Here is a 12,567-nt window from a genome sequence, read left to right as displayed (position 1 = left end):
AGGGGTGATACTCAAATGCCAAGAAAAGGGTATAAAATATCCACAAATGAGTTCAGAAGCCATCCAATTTCTGTCCTAAGCATTGAAGTATGAAGTGCTGCAACAGCCTCTCATAAGATCAGTGGGAGCTGGAAAACTTAAGCCAGTGTTAACACAGGGTTTGGTTTATTTAAGAAAGAGATGATAGGACACAGTAGCCTGAAAACTAGATTGGGACTTGCAAGATCCCTTTCAAAGCAGGAAATTACAGACTGGGGAGAAAAAGTCAAACCCACAAGCACAAGTTATTGAATTGCACTGTATTTCTGTTCTTTGCTCAGGGAAAGACAGAGGTGGGAGGATGGTGAGCATACACAGCGATAACAAACCCTCACAGCAGATAAAAGCCCACAATGAATTGGAATCAGGCAATAATTGACAATTCCCTGTATTTTGCTGCGCTTCTTTGTTTGGACCATTCATAAACAGCCCCAATAATCTCACTGGAGAGAAGTCACTATCTCGGTGCTTTTCCTGCTCATTTAAAGCTGAGGACATCTTGCATTGCTGCTATTGATTGAGCTGGCACCACTCCTTGGCTGGCAAGTTCAGTTTATCAGATTCCTCATGAGGAATATCACAGAGAATAAGGAGAAAGGTTAAGAGTGGTCATCTCCAGGGAGCATGAGGACATGGAAGACTTGAGCCACAGCTGGCTTTACCAGACGTGTATGCAAAAACTCACCAACATTTAGAGCAGAAGAGAGGGGAATGATGGATACAGATTCATCTACTCCAGATTAGATTTCATTCTTTTGGGCTTTACACTGTCATTTCTATATTCAATACTTTTTATCTAAAGGCAGCAGATACAGCAAAGCTCTGAAGTGTAAAATATCTTCCTATCTGGGGCAAAATGTTAGATTTCATTAGTTTTGTTTTTCCTGTCATTTTATTTTTAGTTGTTCTATTTCTTCTGCCCAGTCATTGTCTGATTGATCTGGGTAAATGAATGAGGAATAACTGGGGGATTGTATTCACAATGGAAAGACTGTGATGAGAAGCTGTATCGAGGAATTTGTTCTGACCAGGAACATCAATCATCAAAACAAATGGGGGCAAGAGCATACAGTCTCCCATGACAGGACATAAACCCTGTTATTTGGGCTTGCCATCTTCTGCCAAAGCCCCTTAGCTGGAAAGCAGATTGCTTCAGTTTCCCTTCTAAAAACACGTAACACTTCAAAGAATCCTGAGGACTAACAGCACTTGCCACGGTTCAGAAAAGGGCATCTGGTAATACATGTTTAAGACTGAATTAAACCTCTTGCAGCCACACTCCAAAAGGGAAAATGAGAAGCTGAAGCAGCATCAGGAGGCAGATTGGCCTGTGCTGTCGAGTCACTCCGAGGCAAGACAGAGCTAATCAGCCATCCCCTGCCAGTGTGCATGAGCAGGCACCCACTGTGCTGGAAAAAGTGCTCTGCTCCGACTGCACAGAGCTCAGCAGCCTCCACCGCCCGCAAGAGCAGGGGAAGGCAACGGCAAAACGCCCCTGGACACTGCCTTGGCCACGGCACCTCTGCACAAGCAAGTCCAGCTGCACCCCAGGACAAAAGGCAGCCAAGAAGAGAGAGCAGCATTGTCTGAGAGGCACCCACCGGCCGGAGGGAGCTCGTACTCCACTTCCAGCACCACCCTCTCGCCCACGTTCTTCAGCAGGCTGATGATCTCGTCGTGCCGCAGCTTGGTCAGGTTAATGCCATTCACCGACTTGATGTAATCTCCCACGTTCAGCTGGTCACTCCTGCAAAGAAATAAAATAAAAAGCAGTGGTAGCACAAAGTCTCCAGCCGGCTGGTAACTGCAGGACTTTCTGAACAAGCCCAGCAATGCTGGACTGATCTCTGCTGTCTGATTGCATGTGTCTGCTATCAGAGGGAAGTGCTAGAATTGAAGCCATCTATCTCTCCTGGTGGCAAGTGCTCAGATCTGTACGTACACAACAATTGCAGTGTATGTATTCACAACCTCTCTGCTGTTGCTCAGTTCCCATTCATGTAGAGCAATCAGTCAAAGAAAAGCACACCAAGAGCTGTCTGAAAAAATCCAGCAGGGAAAGAGAAAACATCTTTCCTTTTGCCTGTTTTCTGCAAAATTGTTCAATTACTCTTTCCTTTTTCCTGCTTCTTGGAGCCTTTCTTTGCCCATTTCTTTTCTGAGCCAATAATGTTACTTATACACTCAGTATTCAGAACAGATACAATATTAAACCACTTAGCTTGATCAAGATGTATTGTACCATGCAGCTCTCCTGACAAGGCTGCCTAATTTCACAGAACCACAAATATCTCTACAAAAAATTTCAGAGCATAATTGCACAGAGCATAGGAAATAACTCAAAATAGAACATGTTCTACTTCCTGAAGCAACAACTTTGCATTCTGGGGCACTTGAAAAAAGGGTCTTGGGTGCCAACTACTTTAATTATAACTCTATTCATTCAGTAGCTGGAACATGCAACTATTCCTCTCCATTCCTGCTGTGCTCTCTGCACCCCATTTCCATTTCTCACCTTGCAGCCAGTCCCCCTGGCCTCAGATTGGAGACTCTTGGCTTTCCATCTTTGTCTGTGCCACCTGAAATGGTTAAACCGAGGGTGCTTCCTTCTTTCTTAATCAGCTCCACAACTGTGACCCCTCTGAACTCCTCTGAAAGATTGGGAATAAAGAAAAACAACTCAGTGGAAGGCACATTCCCCCAGTCCCAAAGACACCCTTTTCCTACAGGTAGTGGGAAAGTAGATTTGAACACCTAGCATGAAGAAAAAGCCTCTGTTCATTTGAAGTTAAGCTGTAAAACAAAAGTGTGTCCTGGTAGACCCACTGCAATGTTTGCATGCAGGTCTGGCAGGCAGGACCAAGGAAGACAAGGCAAAGCAATATGGGCTTATGAGAGAGTAAAAACCTTGTGTTTCAAGGTGCTGGAGGCAGTAGAAAAATTCAAAACCAGGGTGATGGGAGCTCAGCAATGGTTCAGGGAGACCACCTCAGGAACTATGTTTGATAAAGAGTGGGGAGGGCATTAACAGAGCTGTCAGGTGGTCACAGTTACACAGGAGGAGGATGCTCCTGCAGCCAGGCCCAGGAGATGTGGACCTGCAGTAGCTGCCTGGATGGACCAAACAGGGTGGATCCTAAAATACTGTGATTAAAAAACTATCATGGGACATCAGTATAGCTGGGACATACAGAACACAATGTGGAGAGGGGTGAGATCCTGCCATCATCAGGGGGTGGAGGGGGAGGCATGACCTTCACTCACAGCAATTTGCTCACCTATCTGCACTAGTCCAAGTCAAACTCCCTCCTACCAGCTCATCTGCAGCTGGAATTGAAGACAGGAGTCACTCTGACACCATGACCTGCTCCCCATGCACTGCCTGCCACCAGGTCCAGGGGATGCCCACCCCACACCTGCTGCACCAGTTCTGCCTCTCTGGGTGCTGCAGGCACTGCACATTTTACCTCTTCTAGTCCAAGACAACACTCCTGTCAGTCCAGCACCTACATATATAAGCCCAACCCTGTATTAGTTTTGATCTCATCACAGATCATGTCTGGATTTTACAAAAACAGAGTTCTTAAATCATTCCAGCTTTGGATTTGGCATGGAAAGGGCAGTAACTGAGCAGGAGAATCAATCCTGGCCTAAGGAAAAGACCAAGAGCTTCAAAGACTTGGCAAAAGGCAGCTCTGCAATAATGCATGCAATGACCTCACTCTGATCAAAGGGGGGCAAATAGGACAACATCCACACCTTGTCAGAGCCTCCTCTCAGAAGCTTTTACACAATTAATCCATAGCATTATCCATCCACCTCCACTATCTCAGTGTACTGAAATCTTCCATGATTTTACAGGAGGAAACCAGTCACCCTCACACAGGGTGCCTTTCTCCAAGGCTGTGAGGAGAAGGGTGTGATGGGCAGTGGCAGCATACAACAAACAGCAACCCCACAGATCTGGACAAAAACTCCATGTTGCAAATGGCCCAGGTGCTTGTTTACACAGTAAACCTTACCAGGCTTAAATGGGATGCTCTCTTTGGAGAGGGAACATTTGAAACCTCTTGCACTCTGACTTCCAGAGCAAGGCAGGGCCCCTTAAACAGCATATTGACACAGAAGATCCATGCTGGTGCAGGGCCTCCTCCATCCATCCAAAACACGGGATCTATGGGCACTGTGGTGCCTCATCACCAGCACTTTGCTCCTGTTCAAAGCCACCAGGACACCAGAAATTGCAGCTCACTTAGAGCCCTGCCATGCACTACCTGTTTTGCAAAGCACTTCCAAGAATAATCTGTGCACTTGATTAACGTGAGTAGGGGACCTCTTTGCAATCCAGCTCCAGTCTGGCAGGCATTTAGGCACTGCTGGGCACCCATTTAATGTGGCACTGGCAGCTCCTTGTAAAAATGTCAGGTCCATAATATTTCTGCTCTTTAAACTCAGTTTTGATCCCTTGCCAACTGCAGTAAGTTGATTTTCAATTCACCAACCCAGGAGCCCAGGGGCTGCCAGAACCTTGGGGGGCCTCACCACCGTGCTGGAAAGAACAACATCCAGCACCATCCTGCAAATTTCCTCTCAACTACAGACATGACTGATCAACACAGATGGTGCCACAAGGGGAGATTATTAGCTTTTCAACGAGGTTTAATTTTGATCTTTGATAAGTGTTTAAAATGAAGACTCCCAGAGTGCAATTACCCATTGTTAAGGGTTCAAGGAGAAATTACTGCTTCAAAAAAAGGCAGATCCCTGAGATCAACCAATCAAGGTCAGCCATAAGGAATTTTGACCCCTGCTTCTATAAATCTACTGCCGCTGTCACAGACCCACACAGGAAAAGTGAACTAGTCCTTAAAGTGTAGAGGATCTAGTCCTGCAAGACAGTCTTTAAGCACCATATATGGGCAGATTTGGATTTCCTCTGCTGGCATATATGACTGGATTTTGCATCCCAGGACAGGAAGAGCACACCTGAATTTTTCCCTCCCCATTAAGATGCCTTGAGCTGGGGTTGTTGGATGCACTGGTTCTTGTGATCCTCTCCCCATCAGGGCTGCCCTACAGTGGTGTGATGCAGAATATCCTCTGGAACAAGTGCTGAATGATGAAGCAATAGCAGAAGGGCCCCCTCCCTCCCCATTACCTAGAACACACTAAACCAACCCTGTGACTGGTCATTAGCAGCCAGAAGTCAAAACCAAGTCCCTGGCTTTCCTAGGAAGGAGATGAGTTGGCCAAGGCAGCCCATCCAGACCTGCTGCAGTCCTGCTGGCACATGAAGCCCAGTGCCAGCAGAGGCAAATGAATTACCACTTCTTCACTTCCTCTCCAACCCCTGGGGTGTTTCTGCTTGGGAAGGTTTATCTCACACAAAAATTTGCTGTGACTGACTAAATATCAAAACAGACTTAGTCAGATGTGGGAAATTCAAAGCTTGCCAGACACTGCCAGTCTCCCTCCTTGAGCTTGATGAACTCAGCTATGGCAGCATTTCTTCCCTCTCTTCTTTGCTGCTGTTTTCTTCTTTGTGAGCGTCAGTTCAGTGCAGGAGTAAGTCCTTCCCCAGCCCCCTTGTAACTACTGTCAACAGGCTCACACAAGACAGGGCTTGTACCAGTAACACACCACTCACTGAGACCAGTTACCACCACCCATTTCTGTCTTCCAGCAAAAGCCTTGCTGATAGGAGCACCAAAATTAGTGTTTTGAGGGGTTTTACCCATTTCAGGGGTATCCAGGTAAACTGTAATGGAAGCCCCAATGTTTTGGAGCAGGAGCTGATCCCCTCCTTTACCTGGGATGCTTTGCCTCCTGGAGACCAGGGCTGCGTCCATCCCACCAGAGTCCTTGCTCCCCTTTGAGTAAGGGCCATCATCTGTGAGCAGAGCAAACACAGAAACTGAAATTAGTACCAAAAGCCACAAGCAACTGAACCAGAGCTCTTTAAGAAGTTGTCCTGATGACACCAAAATTGGAATCCCATCTGCATCACAGACTGCAGGCAAGAAAAAACATTACCAGCCCCAGCTTTGCACTGCACCGTGTGGACTCTCACCTTGTAGAGAGGGAAACAGGAAGGCAGTAACTTTATCTGATTTATTCTTCTTGGAGCTAATCTGATAGGAGAGAACAAAATTCCCTTACTCCTGTAATTATGTGAACAGCTGAGGATAGAGAAAGCTGGGGCATTTGTATCACAAGTTTCAAGCCTGTCATTATGCTTGTGAAAAAACTTTGGAAATGCAGTCATACATCAGGACACTAACAGGGCACTAAATCACTATACTTGAGTGAAATTGCCTATTCTTTTAGATCCCATTATTTCAGTCACCTTTTCCAGCTACTGTTCCAGCCTCTGTACAATATAGAGAGCACCCTCTTTTAAATTATTAAAAGGAAAAAAAAGTCAGAGTGAAGAGAGAATAGCATTATACACTGTAAATACACTGTCCAGTAAAGCTGAAATTTAAAGCATCTAAATATCTTTGTATTGCCCTATTGGAAGACTGCTACAGTGTTATCACAGAGTTTATCTGCAGAGAAGGCAGCATGCTTTTGCAGATCTCATTTCCATCCATCTAAAATGTCTATTTTTATGGCATTTCATAAAAAGCTGGCACTTTTCCAATCAATAATTTCCAGTAACCATATAGTACCAAATAACTCCCATTCTCAGTGACCACATTCTTGAATTTTTCAGTAGCTGTGAAGGTTTAGAATCTGTACATGATAGTATAAATAAATACAGGTTACTGAAAACCTTATCTATTTATTCCTGTCCACAACCCTTAAATAAGTTACATTTAAGGTACAAAGAAATTTTTGTCCCACTCCATCAATTTAATGCAGCCTCATTCAAGACAAGGGCTTGTACAGAGTAGACCCAATCCCAACGTTCAGTTTGCTGACAGCCCACTTTCCCCATAAACAGAAAAAAGATGGTGTAAAATCTTAGTCTCCCTCACCAGGAGGTTTTTCCTAATATTCTGGTTTCTCCTCTCTCTATCAGTCACCTCATCCCTGGCAGAACTGCAGAGTCAGATAACAGGGATGGTTTGGGTGTATAAAGGAAGGTGGCAATTCCCAGGGGAGCAGCAGGACAAATCCAACTGCTCTGTGCACACATTCCCAACAGCTACAGCCACCCTTTATTTCTTTCCCAAATGCAGCAGCACATTGGAAGAGGAATCTCCAAGCTCAGGAAAGCCAGCACAAGGTTCCTTTTTAAACACCGGAGGTAACTGTGCAAAAGGCATCTGCAACATACCCTGGGCCACCCAGGGCTGGAACTTTTTGCTGGCACTGGAGCATCAGTGTGCCTTTGGTGCCACAGGCCACTGCAGATGGCGAGGACCACCCCAGCATGCAGCTGCCCTCCACAGCAGAGCACTGCTGCCAGCTCTGCCCCAGGTAACGTGCTCAAGGCAGCGTGGTTCTGCTGTGGATGGGATCCCTGCATTCCTGGGAAACCACACAAGATGGTTCAAAGCCAGCTCCATAATCTGCTGGCAAACTGAAGCAGAGAACCATCTGTTTCACATAAACACACCGCCCCAGAGCAGACAGGCACCAGCACCCTTCTGCGCTCCACTTCCCCATCACAACCCCAATCAGCACTGATAGGAAACCCCAATTCGCTACTGCTTGCCCTTCCTACCCCAACAGCTGTTGGCAAACACGCCTTGGCTTCCCTTTGAGCAAGAAACAAGTTTGCCTGTGCATTAACAACAGCTTCCAGCAGCAGCCAAGTGGCCAAGAGCAGTGACCCGAGCTGCAGGCCCTGCCGGCAATTAGCAACACCAACCTGTGCCACTGCTCCTGACAGCCACATCAGCCAGCAAATAACCAGCACCACAGCTACCCTCCTCCTATTGCTCCTCCCTTCCAAACTCAGTGCATTATGTGAAAAATGTTTGGGTTTTTCCTCTTATTATCTGGCTACAACGTTTGCACAGGAAAGGAGGCTGCGGAAATGGGAACTGGCATTTGCCTGCAGAGCATCCCCGCTTGTGCACAGCTCTTTCTTCATTTGCAGCCCATTTCCTGCTCTGTCACTCAAGCTGGTAATAATGGAGTCACTTTTTATGAACTCTTTTTTTGTTTGTGCAAGGGATTATATTGTTTTTTTAAATAAAGGAACTCCTTTGTTTTGTGCTCTCAGTAATTTCTTCTGCCTAGCATAGTACTAGTTTGGGGGTGAGGCTCTAACGAGCCTTGATTGCTCAGTCAGCCAAAATTGCAGCACCAACCCAAGCACTGAAAATCCATGAACCTCTCTTCTCCTTAAAATTGGGAAAGTAACTCTCTTTTTAAATCCTGTGCAGGTTATTTTTGCAAGCAATCCATGTTGGAGCTATTAGAGTTGTATTTATCAAGCTTTTTCTCTCACAGCAAGAGGGCTAGAATCTTCCAAAAAAAGATTGTGTAATTGATGGTTTTCAAGCAGTGATGGTAATGCTGGCTCCAGACCTTTCAGAAAAGCTCACCAAGTGCATAAGACCCTCAATAAAACTGAGATTGCAACATTTTCCATATATTGATCCCTATATTGATGGGAATTTGTGGCAACATACAAAGGTCCTGTAAGCCTTTGACAAGAGTTTTTACTATTGACATCCCTTACTATTTACATAACACCAGAGAGAGAAGAACTTCTGAGTCCCCTCACCTTCCCACAGAGCTTTGAACTCTCCTCTCCTGCAGAAGCAGTGCAGAACAGTGACACACATCAGTGTACAGTGTACCAGGTACAGTGACAGTAAATAAGAGAGAATCCCCATCTCATTCCTTCAAAACACACTGGACAGATGAAGGAGCAGGAAAAATCTCCATGCTTTAACTGGGAGGCAGGAATGAAGGACAGTCAGGGCACACTCTACTGCCCCTGCAAGCACAGGCACCAGGATCTCCTGACATCAGTTAGCTGCCAAGCCAAACTGTTAAAATGGGGGAAAAAAGCTTCCTTGGAAAGAGCACTGATTTAGGAGTTCATTATGCCTGCCTGTGGGGGGAAAAAGGAAAGTTTGGGGGTTTATTCATTTAGAAGAGCTATTAGTCTCTATTATTAGCAGAGATCACTTCTTAATGAAAATGAGCATTGGCTAAATCAGATTCTGTGACAATTAAATTGCTGTATGCAAGTTGTTCAGATTCCTGGATCACTTTAAGACAGTTCCTGCAGAGAAAGTGCATTAATCTTATGGGAAGACCAAGAGGTAAAACCTCCCATTTGTTTAATGGAAAAAAGACAGTTGGAGACAGTTATTTGGCTACAGGGTAATTGCATTCCTTGTTTAGGGAAATGAATACCAAACCAGCATTAAGAACCAAAAGCTGTTCACACTAAGGCAAGCCGGTATTTTTTTGCTGGAATAAAAGCATGGGACTGGAAGCAGAAATCCAAATGACTAAAACTAATTGCAATTTGATCCATTTTGAGGAGAGTTAATTCTGTAAGTCAAGGGAGGCATTTATCTGTAGTCAGGCAAAGAGCAGCCGAGGGTACACGAGCGTGGGTCAGGCAACCTGTGATGATTCAAACTGCGGCTCTGGGAGCAAACCTCCAGTGCCTGGGATTTCAAAGATCTCTGAGTGCCTGAAGATGCAGACATGTACTTCAAAAACAGACTATAATCATCTAGCTGCATCTTTAGGCATCTCATCACCTTTAAAAATTTGATATATTACCGGAAGGAGGGGTAGGGGAAAGTGGTATATCCATGCACACCCATTCTGAATCTGAAATTTGTTTTTAGCCCACACATGGCACAGCCCCCACTACAGCCTGGCCAGGAGCTGGACCATCATCAGAGGAGAGCGGTAACACAATCCTCCCCACTCTCCCCAGGCTGGCACTCCACATGGCAGCACAGCCAGAGGCATCTCATGCACCAGTGATGGATTTGGGCTGGATTGCAAGGCTGCACCCAACTGCCCTTCCAGCACAACCCCCCAGGGCACTTTGGGATGTTTCAGCACCACCACAGCAGGATGGGGACAGCAGTGCCAGTGTCAGCTCTGCACAAGAGCAGCACAGTGGTGGCCTCTCATCTTCAAGGCACTTAGCCTTTAACGTGGGAGACAGACAGATCCAGAGAGCCCAGGACAGGAAAACAAAAAGCCCATTGAATACTGTTACAGGCTGCATGATTTCCTGAAACTACTTAATTACAAAGCTCACTGCAGAGCAAAAGCTCCTCCCATGTGTTGGCTTCAGACAAGGAGCTGTTTGCATGAAGGATCCCACCTTCCCCAAGCCTTCCTCAGCAGATGGCTTGAATTTTCTTCTGCCCATCTAAATCCATAGATCCTCAGGCCCTTGGAAATTCTGTACATGGGTTCACTATAACCAGTACAGCTGCTCAGGTCGTTTCCCATCTCTAGAAATACAGAGCTTTGGCTCTGTATCATTAAACTTAAAGAAATAAACAGAACCCCAAGAAACAGATGAAACACATCTATCAGTGATCTCTAGACTGCTTTTCCTGGAATACTGGAAAGGTTGAGCTAAAGCATAATCCTGCCCTACATAAAACTAATCCAAGCATACAGCAACAAATACACTAAATCCTTAGACAAGATAGTCCACACTCCTGTGCTTGAAACAAGAAAACAGAAAGTCACTTTTGCTTTAAGATTCTACACCACAATTTCATTTTCATCACACCGATATTAGCTTGATGCGTTAAAAAAAATTAATAATAATAAAAAAAACCAAAACAAAAAAACACCACAAACAAAAATGCCAACTAAACTCTGAAAGGGCCCAGTGCTTGAAAAGGTGGGGTGGGCTTGAAGAATGCCAGTGAAAAACCCAGTGCCCACCACAGCTCTAGCCCTTCCTTCAGCCCCAGGCACCTTCCATGTGACTCTCCCACAGCACTAATCCAAAGTCAAGCAGTGTTTTGAAATGTTTTTCCCCTCCTTTGAGCCAGAAAGATTAAAAAGAAATTCCCCTTAACCAGCAAGCTCAGACTGGAACAGACCAAGTTATTTAGGGAGCAGCTCCTCCCTAATTTCATAAATACATGTATCAACAAATCTACTAAAAATTGCAGAGGTTGCCTTTTGTAAAGAAAAGCCCCTTATTTATCCCTTTACTGGCAACAAATCCCCTCCCAGCTCATACTCAGGAGCCACCCAGAGACAAATGAGAAGTTGGGGAAGTTTCCTCTTAAATTCTCTCATCACAAATTTCTGAGTGAACAGCCCAGGAAAACAGCCATACTATATAAGAAATACCCTTGCTGGAAATAAGGCTCTTGCCCCAAAAACAACAACTGAGCTTTATCCCATTTTCCCAGATAATTCTGGGGAAAAAATATTGTTCTGAACCTGCTGCCAGTCCCTGTGCCAGCCCCACTGCAATGACACTGTGTTCCCAACCTGGCCTGGGAACGTGCTCCACCAACTGCAGCTTCTTGTGCCACCAGAGGCTGTTGTGGCAGCTCTTCCATCCTCTTGTGTAGCTGCTGCTCCTGGCTTCTGAGCCAGGAAGAACTTGCCCAAACTTCAAAGGTATTCCAAAAGGAAGTTGTACTTTTTAATTCCTTCTCCTCAATAGACACAGCATGAAATTCGTCTCCACACACCCTCCACATCTCTCCTTCTTTTCTTCTGTATTCATTCACCTACCAACCCTTCTCAGGCATGTACAATTTCATAACACCTGCTGCTGTATTCACAGAAATCAGTTCTAGGAAAATACAATAGCCTATTGTTCAACAGAAACTCCATGCTTTGTTCTTCTGGCTTTTTTTTTTATTATTTTTAATAAGAAACCAAGATTACTTTTAAAGGAACAATTTGTTTCAAGCAATCATTTTCAACTGAAATGCTGTAGATAATTATTTGCACAGCAGTGGCCTTTATGGGACCAAGATATGAGCCAGACATGCCTCTGTTACCAAGCAGGTTGGCTTCCAGGGGATATAAAAGCATATTTCTTACCCCCTGCAAGACTGTAGCAGATAACACTGATGGAAGATTCCTGCTTTGCATGAAGATGTGGGAAGAATTTCTGCTTTTAGTAAACAAGTTTTGTGTGCACAAAACCCATTTAAGTTGACTTTGCAGAAAAGCCAGGCTTTGGTAAGGTTTAACTCACATCAACTTTCACAGGATATTAAACACCTCTCAAGGACTGATCCAAGTCCCATCTGATAAGAATGAATGCTGGACTCAGCTTGCAGTGCCAACATTTGGTGCTATTCATTGTTTTCATTAAATACATTACATTCCAAGGGGGAAAAAAAACAAAAAAAGAAAAAAAATACCCACAATTTAAGAATCATTACACTCATATCATTTCTATACCTTGCTACAATGCATTGCTTGTTCTCATTATTGCTTTGGAAGCCGACACAGAGTCACTTTATCTAATCAGCACATCCAAGGGACTCTGTGATAGAGGACCTGGAAGCAGTTCTTAATTGGCACTCAAGATGTACTGAGAGATGGGAGAAAAAATACTTCTAATAGTAAAATAACTAAATTATTAAAACCATCTCCTTT

General features: G+C 44.8%; 1 protein-coding gene across 11 annotated transcripts in view; it reads right to left on the bottom strand.

Moving 5' to 3' along the window:
* The window catches only part of GRIP2 (glutamate receptor interacting protein 2), a 250,762-nt gene that overhangs the window by 53,522 nt on the left and 184,673 nt on the right, over positions 1 to 12,567 (bottom strand). For all 11 annotated transcript variants that reach the window (XR_010441862.1, XM_064724553.1, XM_064724552.1 and 8 more), the window contains exons 2-4: positions 5,849 to 5,929; positions 2,555 to 2,690; positions 1,641 to 1,786 (exon numbers count right to left, since the gene is read on the bottom strand). Coding sequence is in view for 10 of the 11 variants with exons in the window: in XM_064724553.1 (XP_064580623.1) it covers positions 1,641 to 1,786; positions 2,555 to 2,690; positions 5,849 to 5,929 (363 nt within the window). In the remaining variant the exon portion in view is untranslated. The remainder of the gene's footprint in view (positions 1 to 1,640; positions 1,787 to 2,554; positions 2,691 to 5,848; positions 5,930 to 12,567) is intronic.

The sequence above is a fragment of the Zonotrichia leucophrys genome, chromosome 12 (genome assembly GCF_028769735.1).
Source record: "Zonotrichia leucophrys gambelii isolate GWCS_2022_RI chromosome 12, RI_Zleu_2.0, whole genome shotgun sequence".
NCBI classification, from domain to species: Eukaryota; Metazoa; Chordata; class Aves; order Passeriformes; family Passerellidae; genus Zonotrichia; species Zonotrichia leucophrys.
This window is presented reverse-complemented; position numbering and strand designations above follow the sequence as displayed.